We start from the raw sequence: 19,207 nt of genomic DNA on the forward strand, positions 1-19,207 counted from the left end.
GTGATTGATTTATTGAAATCTGGCTCAAATTTGTCGCGCATATGGCTATTAGTTAACAAGATTTGCTTGGATATTTCTGTTGTGGCAGTCGTCTCAATGGTGAGACGAGAGGGGTAAGCTGATCAACGAAGAATCCAGCTTGGGTCCTGCCTATCGGTACGTATGTCTGTTACCAGAATCTGCGCCCGCATTAAAACTGACGAGTCTTTTCATGAACCATTTTTGGTAAAGCTCAAGCTTTGAGTTCTAGTCAACGTATGTTTTAACGGTCTTTGAAGGTCTCGTTTCCAACCAAAATTGATCCATCATTTGGGCTTGAAATTCATTGTTTAAATGTTATTCAGAGGCTTAGTGGTTAGCGCAGTTTCCCGCATGAGAAAATGCTGTTCGATTCCGCTCCCCCAACCTGTCAGAGAAACTTTTAGACGCCACGCACACCCACAGACGGAGAAAAATACTGTTATAAACTCTGGTATGTCGGACAATGTGATGGCTAGCTTTGCAGATCGGGGCGAGGGGGTCAACCCTCCGACCCCAACTAAAAAGTATGAATTAAAAACTACATCCACCGTGAGTTGAAACTTAGTTGAGACATAAAAATATTTTTGAACTTCTTTAAATCTAAAATCTTCATTTTGCGAATGAGAGTAAGTAGGTCGTTCAGGACATGGTTCTTTTTCCTCACATGGAGAAATAGCTGGCCATGAATGTTAGTTATTAGTAAGGAGAGGCAAAAACTGCAAAAACAACCGCAAGTAACTGTCCAATCATTAGCACACTTTAGTAATTCAAATCAAAATATGCTTAAGTACTTTTAAGCTATGTGAATACGGTACATTTGCCTTCACCAAAGAAACTTGGATTTCAAGTTTTGCTCCTTCTTACTTATTACAATATGTAATTTTTGTAAAAGAACATCCAATTTCTTAAGGACTAGCTCGGTCTGTCTACTCAAATTCGTTGGTGGACCAAATATCATATGCAGATTGGAGAGCAATAAATAGACGAATTACAACCTTTCATTTTAATAGTACTGATGATTACATTCCCTACAACCGTTAGAAAAGCCCATGAAAAACCAAACCAAAAGAAGTAAATTGATATTGTACATTTTTCTCATTCAAATGTTTGCAAAGACCAGATCAAGGAATATTACCAGATCGATTATAACATGAGTCCTCGCAAAAATTTTTGAAAGGCTCGATTTCTAGTTTGCTGATCAAGGCAGAACTTGCAAAAATGCAAATAAATATCTAAGCCGACGCCCAACCAAATGAACATTTTTTGTCATCTTAGCTGTTTTATATCTGTTTTTATAGTGTACACCAGACTCTCTACTTAATTTGTACAATGAAACAACAAAGAACCACGCGGAGTGTGAACCTAGAATTGGATTCTTGGGCTAATAAATTGCAGCCCTTGTATCAACCCAATTACTACGATACGAGCGAAGACAACCTTTTACAGAAATATGTTGGTAGTAGTTTTCAAAGTTGGATACAGTGAACAGATAAAGTTGGTTACTTGTTAGTGAGTCAACCGTTGTTTAAGACTGTTTTCGTTCATTACAAGCATTGGGTAAAATGTAAAATGGGGGTTTCCCCCAATATGAAATAGGTCAACAACTCGAACGTTTCCAGCTTCGTAGGAAGAGACGCGTAAGTTTGTGGACGCCAGCGTCGATTTGTTCGTTTCAACCAAGACAGACCAAATTTGAATTAAAAACCCCAACATCCAAGGAGAAATGCAGTTCATAAATGGTATGTATTGATCCACGGACTTCTAAGAAATATGGACTGAGAACGAGCTTCCTGGCAAATCGGCCTGCTCTTGGTCATAGCCACTCTGAGCCACTTTTCGAATTAAAGTAATAAAATAAGAAACGTAGATCTCTTAATTAACGGTAGGTCAATTTTATATCATTCACATGCAAAGTTGATCGCTTCAAAGTTATGTTGTCAAAAGCTTATGTAGCTGACCACGAGCAGGCCGAAAGTTCAAAATTTATGTACTGTTTACTACACAACTTTGAACATGTTTCCTGAGTTCCCTAAGCATAGGTTTGGGCTCAAACTTGGTTGAGTTCATCTATTTATTAAACAAGATCGTTGGTAGTCGTATGAAGTGCTTATTTGGAATAAGATGAGCGGTTTAGGAGAAAGGATATTTTTGCTTCCGTTTGCAGTCCATATCTCTAGAAGTCCGTGATTGATCAAACAATGACAAGTTAATCGATACGTAGATGTTAAGAAGATGAGTAATAATGTGGGCTCTCTTGTAAAACGAAACAAATGATGATTTCAAACGTTTATTGTGAAATAAATTCAAGAAAAGTTGCGTCTGCAAAAAGTAAACCTTAAGCTAAAACAACATTTTTTCGAATACCTACGAGTAGTTGCTTTTGGCACAGATGTCAGTATTTGATGTTTTTTGGGGAGAAAGCATCACAAAATAAAAGGAAATTCAGGAAAAAATCTTGGACCTTCGATTAGCTGATCATCAATTTGTACACTCATCGAACTAGCATCTCTCTGACATTTGAAACATTTACTTAACGAGCAATTTAAAATCACAAGATGAGTTAATAAAAACATAATAAGATCATCTCTGTTCAATCAATTTCAAGACTAACATTGCCTTTAAATAAATGCAAATTTACATTGAAATGAGTTTCAGTAAATGTCCAGGAATTAGTCTCCAAGGGATTAAAAAGAGTCTCCTCGCTGAAGTGCGGTACTGTTTCAGTACTAGAAAACCCCTCTGAAAGCGTGTCCGTGGGAATAGAGAAGGAGGGACGCCAATTTTTTCCCATGGAATCGAGGACGCTGTAGCCGTGTTTGACAGATAGCCAGCCTGCTGGTCACGATCATAGTGGTGGTGGGCTAGTCCCAACGTTAGTCCAATCAATTGATATAAAAGGAACCGGGAACTCTTCGAGAGTCATCAGTTGTTTCTGAACTCTCCTTGGAGTAACATCGCACACAACACCACCATCTCCCTCATCCTCACCATGAAGCCCTTCATCGCCCTCCTGGCTCTGTCCCTTCTGGGCATGGCCTCCGCCAACGACAACCAGAAGTTCATCTACTACACCTCCGACGATGGTATCAACGGAGGCAGTCCGGCCATCATGGATGCGGCCAAAGAAGCCGGGGTCAAGGTGACCTTCTTCATCAACGGCGATTCCATTAACGCCGGCCAATGGGGATCAAGCGGTGCCGCCGACAATATCCGCTACTTCCTCCGTATTGATCCGTGAGGGACACACCATTGGCGATCACTCGCTCAACCACATGGCCCACAACTCCGAGACGGAACCCGCCGATGGCCGCACGTTTATCAAAGCTTGGATGACATCAAGTACTTCGGCAAGAGCAATGTGGCCGTGTTCGCCAAGGTCCTCCAATCCGTGGGTCTGCCCTTCGCTCAATCCCGATCCATCATCACCGACATGTCCAAGATGGTCCGCATGCCTTTCGTCAACAACTGGCGTGTCAAGATGGCCAACGGTCAGCCTCCCATCGATTTCACCTGCCGTAATTGCATTGTGCCCTATAAATCCGCCGAGATTGCCGCTGATGTGGCTGACGCACTCTTCAAGGGCGGCAAGCAAGTTTTTGGCTGGGATTTGGAATGGCGGTCCGTCTACGGCGAGGGTCTCATCCAAACCCCGGAGGAAATGATGGAAGAAGTGCGCAAGATCAGCCAAGGCGTGAAAAAGGCCAAGGGCGGCCCCAACAAGATCGTTCTCCTCAACCACGACCACGGGTTCTTGTACGGCGACGAGCCCAAGAAAGCTCTGAGCCGGTTCTTCGACATGGCCAAGAAGGAGGGCTACCAATTCCGCTCCTTGTCTACCTTCGCCACCGACTAAATTGTGTTGTCTAATCTGTGTTAGTTGCTTTGTAAGAATAAAACAACACCCCTGCTCGCATTGATATATATTTGAATGACTTCTTTTTTGCTCGCAACAGACCACCCATTCATAGCCTTTTTTAAGATACTGAGCCTAAACCTAACTAGATTCTCAAAAGCAATAACTTAAGTTGTTTTGCGGTTATATCTTAGGGGGCAACATGTTGATCCATAGCCCTTATTAATTGATATTGCGTTTGGATCAGCGAAGGACATTAACATACATTTGTTGGCCGTTATTTCAAGTGCCTTAGAAAAAAGGTCTTTGGATTCACGACTGTTGTAAATTGATGAAACATGGATTTGGTCAAAAATATAAGCCATTGCATATTGTAAAGCTAGACGACAAATAAGATTTAGTAAAATAGCTATGGGATAGCTAAACTATGTATTAAAAATATATAAAAGATAGCTATAGATAAGAGCTAAAAACGGGATGATCATGATCCTTTTGTCTCCGTAACAGGGGGCGGTTTTATTTTTAAGATGAATTTTCCCATCAAAAAATATTGAAGAGCTCAAATGCCTCTTTTGTCTTCCTCAGTTTGATTTAGTTTTTGTTTAAACAAGTCATTATGATTAAGAGTTGTGGTCTGGCAGAGTCCTTACAGGTGCCTGGAGTGCTAAAAAGTCATGTTTGACTTGTGAGTATTTATTTCCAGCAAATATGATTTTTCAAGTTTCAGTTTCTTTTACAAAAGACGGGAGAGTCATTTTTTTTCATCTGAGTGCGGAAATGCAAGAAGGACGCGAGTCTTCAGGGTGGCCAAAAAAACGCCAAGTTTGACACTTTCCATTGAAAAACGAACGGATCAAAGATTGATATCAAAGTTTTGCGCGTGTGAACCCTCTGTCAAGATTCTCTAGAAATAGAATACCTATGTGCGCTATAGTAGAGCAGGGTTATCGAGTGAGTGCCTTACAGGCGGCCTTCCGCCCGTGCCAACTGTGATCCAGTTCCTCATGGTTTGACGGCTGTGGTGGTCGCAAATGAAGGCCAAATCGAGGAATTCGCTCAAACCTTATTCTTCGGATGTTTCTTTCATTACTTTTTTGGCGTGAAATTTCCATTGCAATCTGATTGTCTTTTAATGCCAAATTTATTTGTTGCCGTCATATCCGGTCACTCTGTAAATATTTGCTTAAGAAACCAAGAAGAATCAAGACATTGTTTTAGGACTCGTTCACAATCAGAGAATGATTTATTGTTAAAGTTTATTTGTTTTGTGCTACTTAGTGATGCGTCATATCGTTGTTTTCTACTGATATGCTGGAAAAAACGATTTGCCGTTTAATAAACTGTGGCAAGAGTCGTCATGTAATATGTTTTTGGCCCAACTTTTGTGCTTTTTGTCCCAATTTTGAAAAATTGAGATTGATACCATTCACTTTTTCCTGAAAATTTTAGCATTGCCGCACTTAAAAAAAGGCGTCTTCGTAGTTCGCCACTTTTTCCACCGGATAATCTGGAAACACTAACAGTATAACTTCTGTTTTGGGTCATAACCTTAGTTATAGCAGATTAACCAGATGGCGCTCGCATCAGACAGACCCATAGATAATTTTTTTATGGTTTTCTATGGACAGACCACTGATTCTGAAGCACAAATTTTGGGGATCTTGTCGACAAAAGGTTTTGATCGAGAAGAGCTTTTATCACAAGTCCATTTCAAGTCAGTTAAAGTTTATGTCAAGCACCGTGAATTGTTCTACCGCATTCATTTTCAACGTTTCAATAGTAGGTAGGCAGGCGGCTAATCTAACAATGGCCTACTTTTTGGAGCCAGCTTGGCCCCCTGAACTAATTGTTTCATGTGAACCATTCCTATGTAGTAAAATGTCGATGTTCTCATGCATATTCATTTTCATGATTCTCATGACACCCTGATAAATAGTTCTAACCCTGCCAATGAATATCATATGTAAGTCACTTTTTTGACTAAGAACCTGGTCGAATTTTCAAAATAAAGGAAGGTGATGCCTCATTCGAAAACCATTTAACAAATTTTCATTATTAGGAATATGATGTTTCTGCATTTGGCATTATCTGAGAAGACTGACCATAAAAGCTTCGAGTTTCCTTCACTTCCTCAGAGCGGAACAAAAACATTAAGACCGTTTTGGAGGTAAAAAGGAACGAGTTACGAGTATTTTCAGGGGTTCGGGGATTATTACAACAAGTCCACCATTTGTAACGGGATCACAGTTCCTTTTTCGAAAAGAGGAACGCATTTTTGTAATTTTGCCACTACTGCCCTTTGTGTCATTGAGTAACCTTCACTTCAAACTCCAAACGTCTTCACCTTTATCGTTACTTTTTTATCAATAGATTGGACTAACGTTGGGGCTAACTCACCACTATGATCTTGACCAGCAGGCTGTTGTTGCTATCAAATGCCAAGAATAATTCCTATTCCCTCCTCGCTTCCGCCTCGCAAAATATTGGCGCCTCTTCCTTCTTAATGCCACGTTCACGCATTTGGAGGACCTCTTCGTATTGTGCACTTCACTGTTAAACATCGTCTAATAGGTTTCCCGGTGACTAATGATTTCAACAGATTTTGATGAAATATTGGCTCACTATCTGCTCAAAATGGCTCTATTCAGAATCCTATCACAGAACCCATCATCTTGAAAAAGGGCAACATTTTGAAGTTGCCAACTACCCACCCTAGGGCGTCGTTTTGATCTCGAAGCTTCCTGGCATTTCTAATACAACAAGTAAAGAAATGAAGAAAAGCAAAATGAAATCCAGGGCAAATATAGTGAATCTTTTTTTGTCTTTTCGAATTTGAATATGATGAGCTCCTTTTTATGAAATGTTATGCTTAGCTTTGACCCAATCAATTTCTGTCCCAACATTCGTCAAGGAATCCTGTTCTTCATCATCTTGTCTTAGATTCCTTGGCAGCATTCTGATGAAAACCTGGGTTTCAAAGTTATGTGAGCTCGCCAAAAGAGAGAGAGAGAGAGAGAGCACCGTCCAATTTCTCTCACAAGGCACTTTGGCTAATGGAATCAGGAATCCTCAAAGCCATCAAATATTGCCACCATCGCTCTTGGAGGTCCTTTTTGGCAACAAAATACCCAGTGTGTTCCGATTTCCGACCTCGGTAGAACCTGCTCGTAAATCTTGGCCCAATTGTGAACCCTTTCAGTGTCTTATTGTTTGAAGGTTTAGTACATGAAGGACTCAAAACCCCAGGAGAGCTGAAACAAAAGCCATGCAGCGACAAAAACACCCTTTTATCTAATATACCCTCAGTCCAAGATGTGTATGACTTTTGAAATGAGAGGACCACTTACCTAATTAACGGTAGCAAAAGTAACAAGTACCATAGACATTTTACCCAGGGACTCTTCGTCAGCCCTTGAGAGATCTTAAAGAGCGCTGTTTCTCAAACAATTTCTGACAGTGGTAGACTGAAATCCCAACTCCAATATTGAGTCCAATGCTGAAGCTGTTTTCCTTGATTGGGCATTCATTCCTGGATTTTCCCTCCTTTTTTCTATTAATAGGAGCACTTATTTCCAATGCCAGGCCTATCAGGCCGCTCAAACTAAAAGGGGAAGTGACACGATAGATCACTAATAAACTTCCTTTGACATGCAATGAAAGAAAAGAGGATTAGCCCATCTCGCTATTGAGGACATAAACCTAACAGATCATTTTTAAAAGGTTTAGCCAAAGAAACAATCAGACCTATTTAATGGGGAGGCTAGTTCCCCAAAACTAGTGAACACTAGTGAGCGTGTAGGGCATGAACTACTTTTTTTGTGTGGCGTAGAAAGGCTATGTTCGGAACATGTCATGTTATCGAGACGAATGAAAGTGTCAAAACTTTTGTAACAAGTTTTATGGTCCAAGGTCATCGAGGAAAACAAATGTGTCGGAGGACACCTTCCATTAGTTCCACATCTAGGTATCCTGCTCTCGGATGCTCTAACACATACCGAGGCTTATCTTCATTCATGAGTTAATGCCTTGAATTACTGATTGACACATGACGAGCTTAAGATCTTGGAGGCCACTCATTCCGGATCCCACCCTCGTCCAAAGGCAGAGGAAGGTATCTGGAACGGCTTAGGAAAGCCCCTAGAGGCCATTCTGGAGTGCATGAGAACGAGGGGAGACGTGGGATCCATAAAAGTCCAAATGAAGCCCATTCTTTTCAAGGAAATGGGAGAAAAGATGACGAAGAGAGTGAGCATGATTACTTCCAGATCTTGAATATGGGTGTTGAGTAAGGAAAGGTCCAGAACTGGAGAGGAAACAAATGTTGCTTGATCTGAGCTCTAAATGAAGGAAGCGAAACCCTTAATGCTGCATTGCACCCATTAATTGAACAAACAGGCCACATTTAGGAGAAAATACGTCAATCTGTACCTACTAGAAGTAAAGAACTGTTTTATTTGCATTCTACTGTTTCACGTGAAAATACCATTCCAGTTTAGGACCATCTTAAAGCATCCGAAAAACGGGCGGGCAAAATGTCTTCCTCTCAGTTGTGGGACGTCTAAACCACGTGAATATGATACATACCCACAAACCAAACACAGTTGGTTGTTCACTATGTCCAATTATCCTACCAGCTACGATTTGACTTGTAGTAACATACCCTCAAAAGGTGGAGTCATTTGAAAGAGAAGGAGACTTAATGTGATTTTCGTTTTAGAATTTTCACAAGAGACCATGCCTAATTTAATATGCACAAAGCACACGAGCTCATGAAATTGCAATGTTTGTGCTTGCTTGACTAGGTACCTCGTCAGCGAGAGTTCTCCTCGCTTTGGTGTTAGTCCGCATCCCCAGGATCCTCTCTCTATTTTATCTGGCTCCCCTGTTTCTTAATGAATGTCTCAATGTGTGGATGGATGAATGGATGGATGGGTGGATGGCTGGGTGGGTGTTGCAAGGAGGGCATGGGTGGTTCTGTGAATCCCCTCAAGCATCATCCCTATTCGGGATGAAAAATGGGTTCTGGTCGTCAATTAGCACGTAAACAGAATCGAGGAGGGAAGAACATATACTCTTGATGGAACCATGAACACACGTGGAGGTGTGTATATAAATGTATGTACGTAGGTAGGCGTCCAATGAGATCGCTCACTTGGAACGAGGGTGTTGTCTGCTTTCTATTTCACTGGCTTCTGAATACGGTATGAGAGTATTTTGCTCTATGGGTATTAGAAAACCATTTTTGGCAGGATGAAAAAGTAGGTCAAAACATATAATGGTGGAACAACGATGATGTATCATCACTCTCTTTCTTTTCTTCTTGGAACAATAATCCTCCTCACGGATTTCGGCTTGGGGTGGCTAGTTTATGGACGCAGTAGACAAGAGAAAGTTCCATTGTGTATTCTGACACATTTGCAACATATCAGTTTGAGCATTACCCTCGTATGTCATGAAACATAGGGGGTGACTTTCGCGATCCAAGAAGTGCAATTCCGCCAACTCCATTAGGTTTGCATACATTGTGTGATAATGTCCACCCAAAAGCCTTTCGTTCCACATGAATAATTAAACCAACGGAGCAGACAGGGACCCTTCATTGACAGAGATTGAATGTTCGTTCCAATGCCAAGTTGGAACATTTTCATTTTGATGTTGAGACATTTCATGTGGCTCTAATCCAATGATTAACATCCTTTGTTCGTTTCGACTACAGCCCATGTTCTAGACGTGACGAACTCAAGTTGTTAATGTGACACTCCGTCGTCTGTCAGAACATCATGTTCTTGAAAGATGAAGTAAGGGTCCATCGTCCAAAAGCTGACGAGCTGACGAGCGAAGCAGGAAAATTAGGTAGGCCATATTCATTTTCTGAGTATTGTTCATTGGTGAGGAATGAAATGGTTTGAATGTCTTGTAGCATAATGTAACCCAAGTGCATGTATTGAGGATCCAGTTTCTGAAGTTTTTATGGAGTATAACTGTTGAAAGATACATCCTCAAAGCGGATGAGGGTGCTTATAAAATTGGCACTCACATATATGGCCGTGCCATGAACCCCGAGTCTTCTTTGTCCAGATACATTGATACATCTGAAAGGGCGAAAAAAAGGAACGCTTCGCATCTACAGTGTAGTAGAATGACTGTACAATCATCTTTCTCAGAAACAACAACGGTTCATGTGTATGTAGATCCGAGCCAAAAAAATGGTTCTTTTGTCAAACATCGGGATTCTCCTATTCTTACCTACATCATGTACATAACTATTGACACTTTGACGAAGAGCAATATCTGTCTAGCTCGGTCTTGTGTCAAAACGTTCTGTTTATTCGAGAAAGTGAGCACTCGCCATTTGGGATCTTGAGATTCCCCGTGGAGAATCGATATGAGATTTGCTTGAAAACGAAAGCTTTCAAGAGCGGAAGAGAAATCGTCTTGAAATGAGCATGGCCCACCAACAGGAATGAACCCGATCCCCCAACAAAGTCAGGGTTCCCATGACACGGTTCAATGCATTCAAGGCGCAAGCTTGACGTTGGAAAGAGGCACCCTGAAGGTCGTCCGAGTCTCGTCCGAGTTCATTTGTATGTCGTCGCGTTGGAAATAGGCACATAAATTTACATTTGCTTACATCTTGAGGTGAAGAAAGCGACTACGATTAACTCTCTCTAGGATATCAAAGGCCATGCTTTGAGAACTTGTTCAGGAGTAAGATCCTCTAAAGTGCCTTTTCCAGAAGGCCTAGTTCAAACTTGTAGGAAGTGCCTACATCATAGTACGGGTACGACAAGTACTAGTAGAGGGCAACGCAGGAAGTGAAATGACTGAGCCCTTCTAAATATAGCCGTGGAGAGCATTTACCCGACCAGATGGGTCCTCATCTCGAAGTGATCCAGGCACATTGGACCAGGAAAGAGCCTCTACAAGGAGAAGAGGAGAAAGATAGCGAGCATCCATTCTGCTTCTATTTCGACGACGACGACGACGATGATGATGATGATGATCTTCCCCAAAAGAGAAAGAAAATACAAAGTGACACGGTTTTCGCTTCGCTTTCAAGACCTGAAATACTCCCCGTTTTTCTCTCGTTCTCTCTTTCTTCCCCCCACTTATTCTTGGAATGGGCTCCGCAGACAGAGAAAACACACTTACACACACTCGCCAGCCACACACCAGTCCTCCGAGAAGTGAAGGCAAGGCTGCAATAGAGAAAAAAGAGCCTTGAACATCCCAGGCTTTTTTGAGGGCGATCTGGTGGATTCAGCCCCTGTTCCGCATCGTACCAATCTACGTACTCGCATTTGCTAGCTATACGCAGCCCAGAGCTTCACTCGGTATTGTACTGTGCCCGTCGTCATCAAAGACGGCTCTTCGTCATCTTCAAGGGTAAACTTGGGATTGGGTGCTCTGTACCGTGGTAAAACATGGGCCATATCACGGCATTGGTGTACATTAAGTGTCTCCAGTTGTAGCAGCTTGCCGCCTCGCCTGCAAGTTTTGGATGGAACTCACACAGAGCTAGTAGCTAGTAGAGCAGCTCGCCTCTTGGGTTTGGCAATGGATGGTAGAATGTACGGACGTATTAACTTGCCTGCCCAAATGTGCACATTGCTCTCGTTTTGGGGGTGGATGAGGAGGGGGGGGAGAGATGGAGAATGAGAGAGAGAGAGGATGAGTTGCGAAGGCACTGTCGGGGAGAGAAAAGTTTCCCTTTTGAGTTGGCCTTCCCCGCAGAGGGCACACAACCATCCGCTAGTGCCCTCCTCTCTAAGGCTTGATTGCTGGTTGAGGCCCTGGTTTAGGCTAAGGCTTGAGCTTTGGGTGGAGAGAGGGAGGAGGCCAACCCACCGACGTAACTGACATGAGCCACCAACACCACCAACACCACCAACACCACCATGGACCCATCTATTGCAGGCTGCAGACTTCCTTTCCCTCAGCATCCTTGGCTCGCCTCTCTCTCTTTGAGTTTAAGGGCATTGGAACAATATATCGTACGACAACTACTCTACGAACATGGAACGGGCTTCTAGGATTGGAGGCGGCCACAATTTGCACACCCTCGTTCCAACTAGAGAGCGTGGTCTTCTGTGCATGTAGACTCCTTCACACTCGCCAGCGCTGAAGCCCATACATCGGATCCACGTTCCATTCAGCAGTACGACGTACGCAGTCCTTTTTCCCTTCGTCTGTGTCTTTGCTTATGGAACGAGCGACGAACGAACGAACGAACGAGTGGAGAGAAATGAACGGCCCACTTCAAAGCCATTCGCGGATACTCTCGTTGGACTCTCTCAATGCAATGTAGGTAATGTGGGGACGTGCTGCTTCTCCCAGTGATGAGCGAGTGGAGGGAACACTTTCGATTCTCAGCACAACTGGCCTGGAACGGAGACGACGGTCACATTGGAGGCCCAAAAGGGGAGGAAATCCGTCGGGTCGTCGCTGTCGTCGGTAGGTGATGGGTCTGCGGCCTCGCCACAGCCTCAATGTCCTCGGGTGGTGTGGGTGTGGGTGTGTGTGGAGGCGAGTGAGCCCACGTCGACGATTACCCACTCTGCCCTCGGGATGAGGCTGCTTTGTGCTGGTGGAGGTTGGGTTGAAGGAGCAATTCAGTTGTACGTAGTTGGCGACTTGCTTAAGCTTGGAAGACGGGAGGAGGAGGAGGAGGAGAAGAAGAAGATTAGGAAATTGCGAGGAAAGAAGCCAGAGGAACGAGTGGCTCTTCTCCATCTATCCTGCTGCTATCCTAGACGTGACTGACTGGCTGGGGCAGTGAGTGAGTGAGTAAGTGAGTGAGTGAGTGTGTGAGTCAGTCGGTGAGTGTGAGAGAGAGAGTGTGTCTCTTTCTCTTTTTTTCTTCCTTCGTTGTAAGAGAAGTCCCACTTCCTCCAATGGTTGCCTTCAGCTTGGTGTTGAATTTTAAGATCCAGTAGGCTCTCTTCACACCTGGTCCAATTTAAGGCTTCCTTACAAGTCAGCAGATTGATTCCCTCTTTTTCCGGTGGGATTCTTGTCTTCCAATTCCGGTGTCGTTCGGTCGTTTGTTCGTTCGTTCCGTGTTTGCCGTGCATCGCAAACTTTTTCATTTTCAACGTTCAGTGAATTGAGTTCATCCGAAAGTGGTGACTTGGTGGAGTGCTAAATCGTCTGAGTGGAACGCGGTCACATGTGTCGCCCACGTACGGTCCTCTCTGATAGAAACATCATAAAAAGCAGCGAGGAATTGAATTTCCCATCACCATCTTCCGTGAAAGCCTAGAAAACATAGCGCCTCAGCAAAGGCGAGAAAACTTTTGCCATCCCATCTAACTAAAACGGTCACCCACCCATCAAGGTCTGGAAGAAGTTGATACTCAAATTGTTTACATGTCTTGGGATTGAGTGAGAAAGATGAGAGTTTTCATGCCTGCAGACAAGTCCATAGGGTGTTTGTGCAGTTCAAAGCCAATCTACTATTGACCTCTCTCCTCCGCCAACTACCACTACTACTACTACTACTACTACTACTACTACTACTACTACTACTACTACTACTACTACTACTACTACTACTACTACTACTACTACTACCTCTTTCTCGAACTCGTCGCTCCGAGTCCCTACATCCACACCCTAGGGATGATCCATTCCACCTGGTGACCGACTCAAGAGTTCGGACATGAACAGTGACGGGGGTCATCAGCTAGCAGCCGGCTCCAACGAAAAGCTTTTGCCTTCTGCCCCGACGTCCGCCTCCCCGTATCCTCCAGACATCGACATGGACAAGCCAACCATAGCCGAGGTCCGGATGGCACGCCAACAGAAGAACATGGCGCCGCCTGACGATGCTCAGAACAATTACGAAATACAAGCAGTCACGACCTTACCCCACAAGAGGACCGAGGACATCTCGAGGTTCGGCACCATGCTCTTGTCTGCCATATCCTTCCTCCTGGTCCTGGTCACACTGCCATTTTCGTTGTGCTATTGTGTTAAAGTGGTCCAAGAGTACGAAAGGGCGGTCATTTTCAGATTAGGTCGATTAAAGAAAGGCGGGGCCTCGGGGCCAGGTCTTTTCTTTATCCTACCCTGCATTGATAACTACAGGTGAGAGCTTCCCCCAAATTAGTAAGTCGAGCTCTATCCAAGTTCTTAATTTTTGCACCAGTCACGTTAAAGATCTTAATCTGCGAGCCGTGACACCCCAACAGCAACGAATAGACGACACTTTGTCAGCTCATTAATTACCTAGATCCGCAAAGAACTCGAGGAATGCGAAGTTCAAGTCCTTGCAACAGAAAGGAAAGTAAATCTTTACCGAGGACATCATTGCTAATATCTAGGCCACACCGCAAGTCACTTTGCTTTAGCTAGCGCTGAGGTAATCCTTGCCCAGGAGCTAATTGGCTCAAACGCAATGAGAAATGAACACTTTTCTTAAACGTAACCTTTGAGTGAAATAAGTCTCTTTTTTTCTTTTAAGCCTTAGAATGTGCAAAAAAATATATGATTCTGACACTTTCACATTAACGATCAGAACAACTACATGTCACCATTGTTGCATTATGCTTTCTCGCCTGATCTACCTCCTTGCCTTAAAACACAAAAAGTCATGGTTTTCGGACGTTCTTTTGCACGCAAGTTCAAATGAGAGAGACAGAGAGAGATCCTTTACCATGATAATCTTGTTTTTCCAGATGTGTTGATCTCAGAACGGTGTCGTATGAGGTGCCTCCCCAAGAGATGTTGTCCCGAGATTCAGTGACAGTGTCGGTAGATGCCGTGTGCTTCTACAAAATATCCAATCCTCTTGCTGCCGTCTGTAATGTAGGAAACTACACGCACTCCACAAACTTGCTGGTAGCCACTTCGCTCCGGAATGTGTTGGGTACAAAGACCCTGGCCGAGATCCTCTCTGAGCGTGAGACGATCTGCCATGTGATGGAGCACATCCTTGACGAGGCCACACGGCCGTGGGGTGTTAAGGTGGAGCGTGTGGAGATCAAGGATGTGAGGGTGCCCGTGCAACTTCAACGGGCCATGGCCGCAGAGGCCGAAGCGGCTCGAGAGGCTCGAGCTAAGGTCGTCGCCGCCGAGGGAGAACAAAAGGCCTCCAAACATTTGAAGGAGGCTGCCCTGGTACTGGAAGAGAGTACCTCAGCCCTTCAACTCCGTTATCTGCAGACCCTTAATGCAATATCTACTGAACAGAGCTCAACAATCGTGTTCCCATTCCCCATCGACAGTCTGTCCCTCTCCATGGGGGTAGGGAAGGACAAGAAGCAAAAATGATCCGTGTCCGCGTCATCGGCAAAGTCTAAATTCATCTCACATCAACCACTCATTAAACCAACCGCTCCTCCAACGGAGCAACAATCTCCATCTCCCCCATCCAAGGAATCGGATATCCTCACGGCCACCTTCGACTTCCCCCCGCCTCCTCCATCACTGCTCATTGATGACTCGTCTTCAGTTACCTTGCCCATGATGGCGCCTAACAACACCATCCCCGAAGAAGTCATGACGGGCACGGGCAACGGGCTGGCACGCCGCAGTCTCACCGGCAGTGGAGGATCTGATCCGGGTACGGATGATCGCCAGCCACTTCTGGATGTTGTCGGTGACAATGTCAGTCATACCAGCAGTAGTGGTGGTACCACCGGCGAACAGCAGGACAAGGATATTCCGGAAGAAATCACGGTTCGGCCGCCAGTGATGTTTAAGGATCCATCACTCAAAAAATTGGAATGAGCTGACTCTAACCAGGCTACAACTCCTGCCCACTCTTCTGCTCCTCGTTCTCTCTTCCTCTTGCTCGTTCACCTCTCAGTTCGCCCAGGCACTTCCATGACAACGTGCTTAGCCGCAATCTTGCTCTCTTTTTCTTCGGAGTCCTCTTTTGACCTCTGTTTGATGTTCGTATCATAGGAAGCCAGGCAACAATGAGACAATACTTGGTAACGAACCAAACCCTTTCTCTTTGCTCTGATTTTTTCCTTGACCAACGAACTTTTTGCCTTCGTCTTTCTACCAAAAAAACTGACGCAATTGTTGAAAAGTATGAGGAGCAATGTCAATCTTTGCTGATAAACTCGGATTTAATTCATTCTGCCGTCTGTCGAATCTGCTCCTGCTCTGTCTGCGTCTTGGAGTGTTTGAGTGTGTTTGTGTGTGGTCACTTTTCCTCCGTCGCTGTCCCCCCCAAAATTTTTTGACTGTAAGTGTGTGTGTGTGTGTGTGCGTTTGTCGGGGGTAAAACAGAAGCCTTGTGAGAGAGTCTCTTTCTTTCTGTCTCTGTCTCTCTCTGAGAGCACACGAAAGACTCTGTGCATCCGGAAATATGTCGAGGACAGAAGAAGCCAAGGAGGTTATGCGTTGCCGGCCTCGAAGAAACTTTTTCCCCTCTTCCTCTGCTTTTTGGTCTAGTTTGTTTCATTGGGCTCTTGCGGTGACTACAAATGTGGAGAGGCAAGCGAAATGTCAAAGTTAGCCAAAACAATGGACGAGGAAGATACATGAAAGGGAGATGCGCATAAAAAAAGTTACCCCAGGTCCTCCCATTCCACCACTTCCTATCACTACAACAAGCAAGCTAACTCATCTACAGTAGTACATGTGGAGAGTGGAGCCATCCAATGTTTCATGCGAGTGGACGCCCTTGAAGAACCCCATCGTCAATCATGAGAAGCCATACCATCGGGGCTCATTCCCGGATTAATAATTACTCTCCTGGGTGAGATTTACTGACGTTTCCACATCTCCATGCCATTCCAAGAAGGGCCCATGCTCACCCAAAAAAGAAATGGGCACGAACGAAAGAGGAAGAAGGGGTTCTTTTATCAACTTTCCTTTCTCAATGTGTTCAAAGGCGAAGGAAAGAACCAACGAACGAAATATAGTCAAAGGGAGAGACACAGTGAGACGGTGAAAGAACAGCTTAGTAAAGAGAGAGATCTAGCAAGGGAGTCAACCAACGGTGAATCTTCTCGTTGACATTCTCTCTCGCAAACAGAGATTCAGCCTTGTGTGTGTGGAAACCACCCAAACCACTACACGAACGCACCAATGAAGCCAGCCAACCAACCTCGGATTGAACCACCACCGCCAAAATGTTACTGTGTTGCAATGTCTTTTAATCCTCTGTTTCCAAACGTCAAATTTTCCATTTCATATGTTGCCCTCGTTCAACCGCTAAATTTCATGGGTTCAATATGATATATTGCCTTATGAACAGGAAAATACTTGAAATTGATTGCCATGTTCTCAAATGTGAGCAACAACGCCTCTCAGCAACTCTTGCTATTCCCTTTTGCAATGTCTGTGGATAAAAACGAGCTAGAATAACTTTAACATCTGTGGTGCAGAGTAAGTCTGTGAGCGAAGCCAAGATCCTTCTTTATAATAAACTTTATTCATGTGAGAGACCCCTCACCCCCATGCCCCTCCCCCAGTGACCAGTTTGGTATTAGTGAGTGTTACCAAAACTGTAGTCTAAAAAAATGTGAGTGAATGCCGATGACGCGTAAAAGCAGGTGTGGAAAGCCTGAAATACCAATACCAACAAGAACAAGAATAGCAACAAGTGTTCGAAATCACTGAAATCAACCCCAGAAATTATTATCATCGCCACTATTATCATTATTATTATTATTATCATCATCATCAATTGGATCTTGAAGGCCGTTGTCTATGAAGGGTTGAAAACAAATTCCCCAGGGCCAAAGTGGACCAGGATTCTCTACTAAACAAGAGCTTCTTCATTTATTGCATACATGTATCCAGTTCTCAATTTGAAGGTTATATAATTTGTTGTCAATCACATTAGATGTAATCTAGATGAACTTCAACATGACTATTATGATCGTCATAATTATGATTACTACTATCATTATTATCATTATTACAAGTACTTCTATCACCAACAGCAAAAGCTCCTACAACTCCTACGATTATCATCATACTTACCATCATCAAGATCATCAACAACATTATCCATATGAATCATTTGTGCAGAAAAGAAAGCAATTTGTCAATTTAGCCAGGCTGACAATACTAAGCAAATAATCTGTAAACACCACCAAGAAACAATATTAATAAAATATTTCTTCTATTTGACCCCAAGAACAAATGATCATTATCCTCGAAATTAGTACATAGGGTACCTATTTGGTCACACACACACACACACATGATGATCCAATTCGTTCCACAGAATCAGTCGTTCTTGAAAGAGAATATCAAATGTACACGACACCGAAGTTCGACTATTAATCAAACATCGCTTTCAACGTGTTTAACCCTTAGCCCAATATACACGCACGTAGCATAAACCATACCGTAGACCCAATTTCCTGAGCTTCATGGACGAAGAATATGGGCCAATGGAACCACCTGGAGCGAATTTCGGGAGTATAGTCAGCCTCGGGAATACATGTGCACGCTCGGTTTCCATTAGAAAAATGACATATTTGCATGACTGGCAAGTAATTGTGGAAGCAGGAAAGCTGTGAAATTCGGGAAGTAAATCCCATTCAAGAGACCTTTCGGTGTTGGTTTTGGTAAAGGACGGAACAAGTTGTTCCAGTTCCATCCAGGTTCCAGGCCAAGTGGATGTCGTGAGGCCCCATTTGGTGAGGGTTGATTGTTTTTCTTCCGGTTCTGTCTGGAAAGTGTCCACAAAAAGTGAAGCCACTATATCTTTGGAGGAGGTCGTGGCATGACATGATTATTGGCAAGTTATTACGCCAAGTACAATCTTGTTAAAAGGGAGGACGTGTAGAAACGGTCTGAAGGGTATTTTATTAAGTGTCCCACCTTACTTTCTGATGAATCCTTCCGGTTGATTTGACTTTCTCGGTGATATCATCAAGCAAGCACATTATCCTCTAGTCGTCGTTTAGCCCTGACATGAAAGAAAACTTTGATTTTCTTCATCCTCTCTTGCCAGCCATCAGAAGGCTCAACTTTGTGCTTATGGCTGTTTTTAGTCTTTAAGAGTTCGCACTCATGAGACCAGGGTTACCAAATCACATTCTTTCTTCAAGTCATTTGATGAAGAAAGTCCCAAAATGGTAACCAAACCTACGTTTTTATGGCCGTCTCAATGTCAATCATTTATAAACCATATTGAAGCTCTTCTACCTAGCTTGCAGTATTTCGAAGTTGCTCCGAATGATTGGGAACCCTGAAACTAAATGGTGTAATCCAGTTTACTCTCTTTGCAAAGTTGGTCCTAATGACTCCCACGGCTTCTCGGGTTGGAAATGGGGAATGAGGACTTGGATAGTTGCAAGACCTGATCCTGACAAGAGAGTCAAACTTTCCTTGGATAGTGCATGTGGCCACATCTTT

General features: G+C 43.7%; 1 protein-coding gene across 1 annotated transcript; it reads left to right on the forward strand.

The window, feature by feature from the left end:
- Nucleotides 1-12,543: 12,543 nt before the first annotated feature.
- Nucleotides 12,544-17,971, forward strand: LOC131878935 (band 7 protein AGAP004871-like). The gene is made up of 2 exons (XM_059225094.1): nt 12,544-13,963; nt 14,554-17,971. The coding sequence occupies exons 1-2, from the start codon at nt 13,536-13,538 to the stop codon at nt 15,146-15,148; spliced, it is 1,023 nt and encodes a 340-aa protein (XP_059081077.1). The 5' UTR covers nt 12,544-13,535; the 3' UTR covers nt 15,149-17,971.
- Nucleotides 17,972-19,207: the final 1,236 nt, after the last annotated feature.

The sequence above is a fragment of the Tigriopus californicus genome, chromosome 1 (assembly GCF_007210705.1).
Source record: "Tigriopus californicus strain San Diego chromosome 1, Tcal_SD_v2.1, whole genome shotgun sequence".
Classification (NCBI taxonomy): Eukaryota; Metazoa; Arthropoda; class Copepoda; order Harpacticoida; family Harpacticidae; genus Tigriopus; species Tigriopus californicus.

Coding starts and splice junctions, on each gene's coding strand:
- LOC131878935 (XM_059225094.1), top strand. CDS start 13,536: ATGAACAGTGACGGGGGTCATCAGCTAGCAGCCGGCTCCAACGAAAAG. Junction 13,964..14,553: donor CCCTGCATTGATAACTACAG/GTGAGAGCTTCC, acceptor TTGTTTTTCCAG/ATGTGTTGATCTCAGAACGG.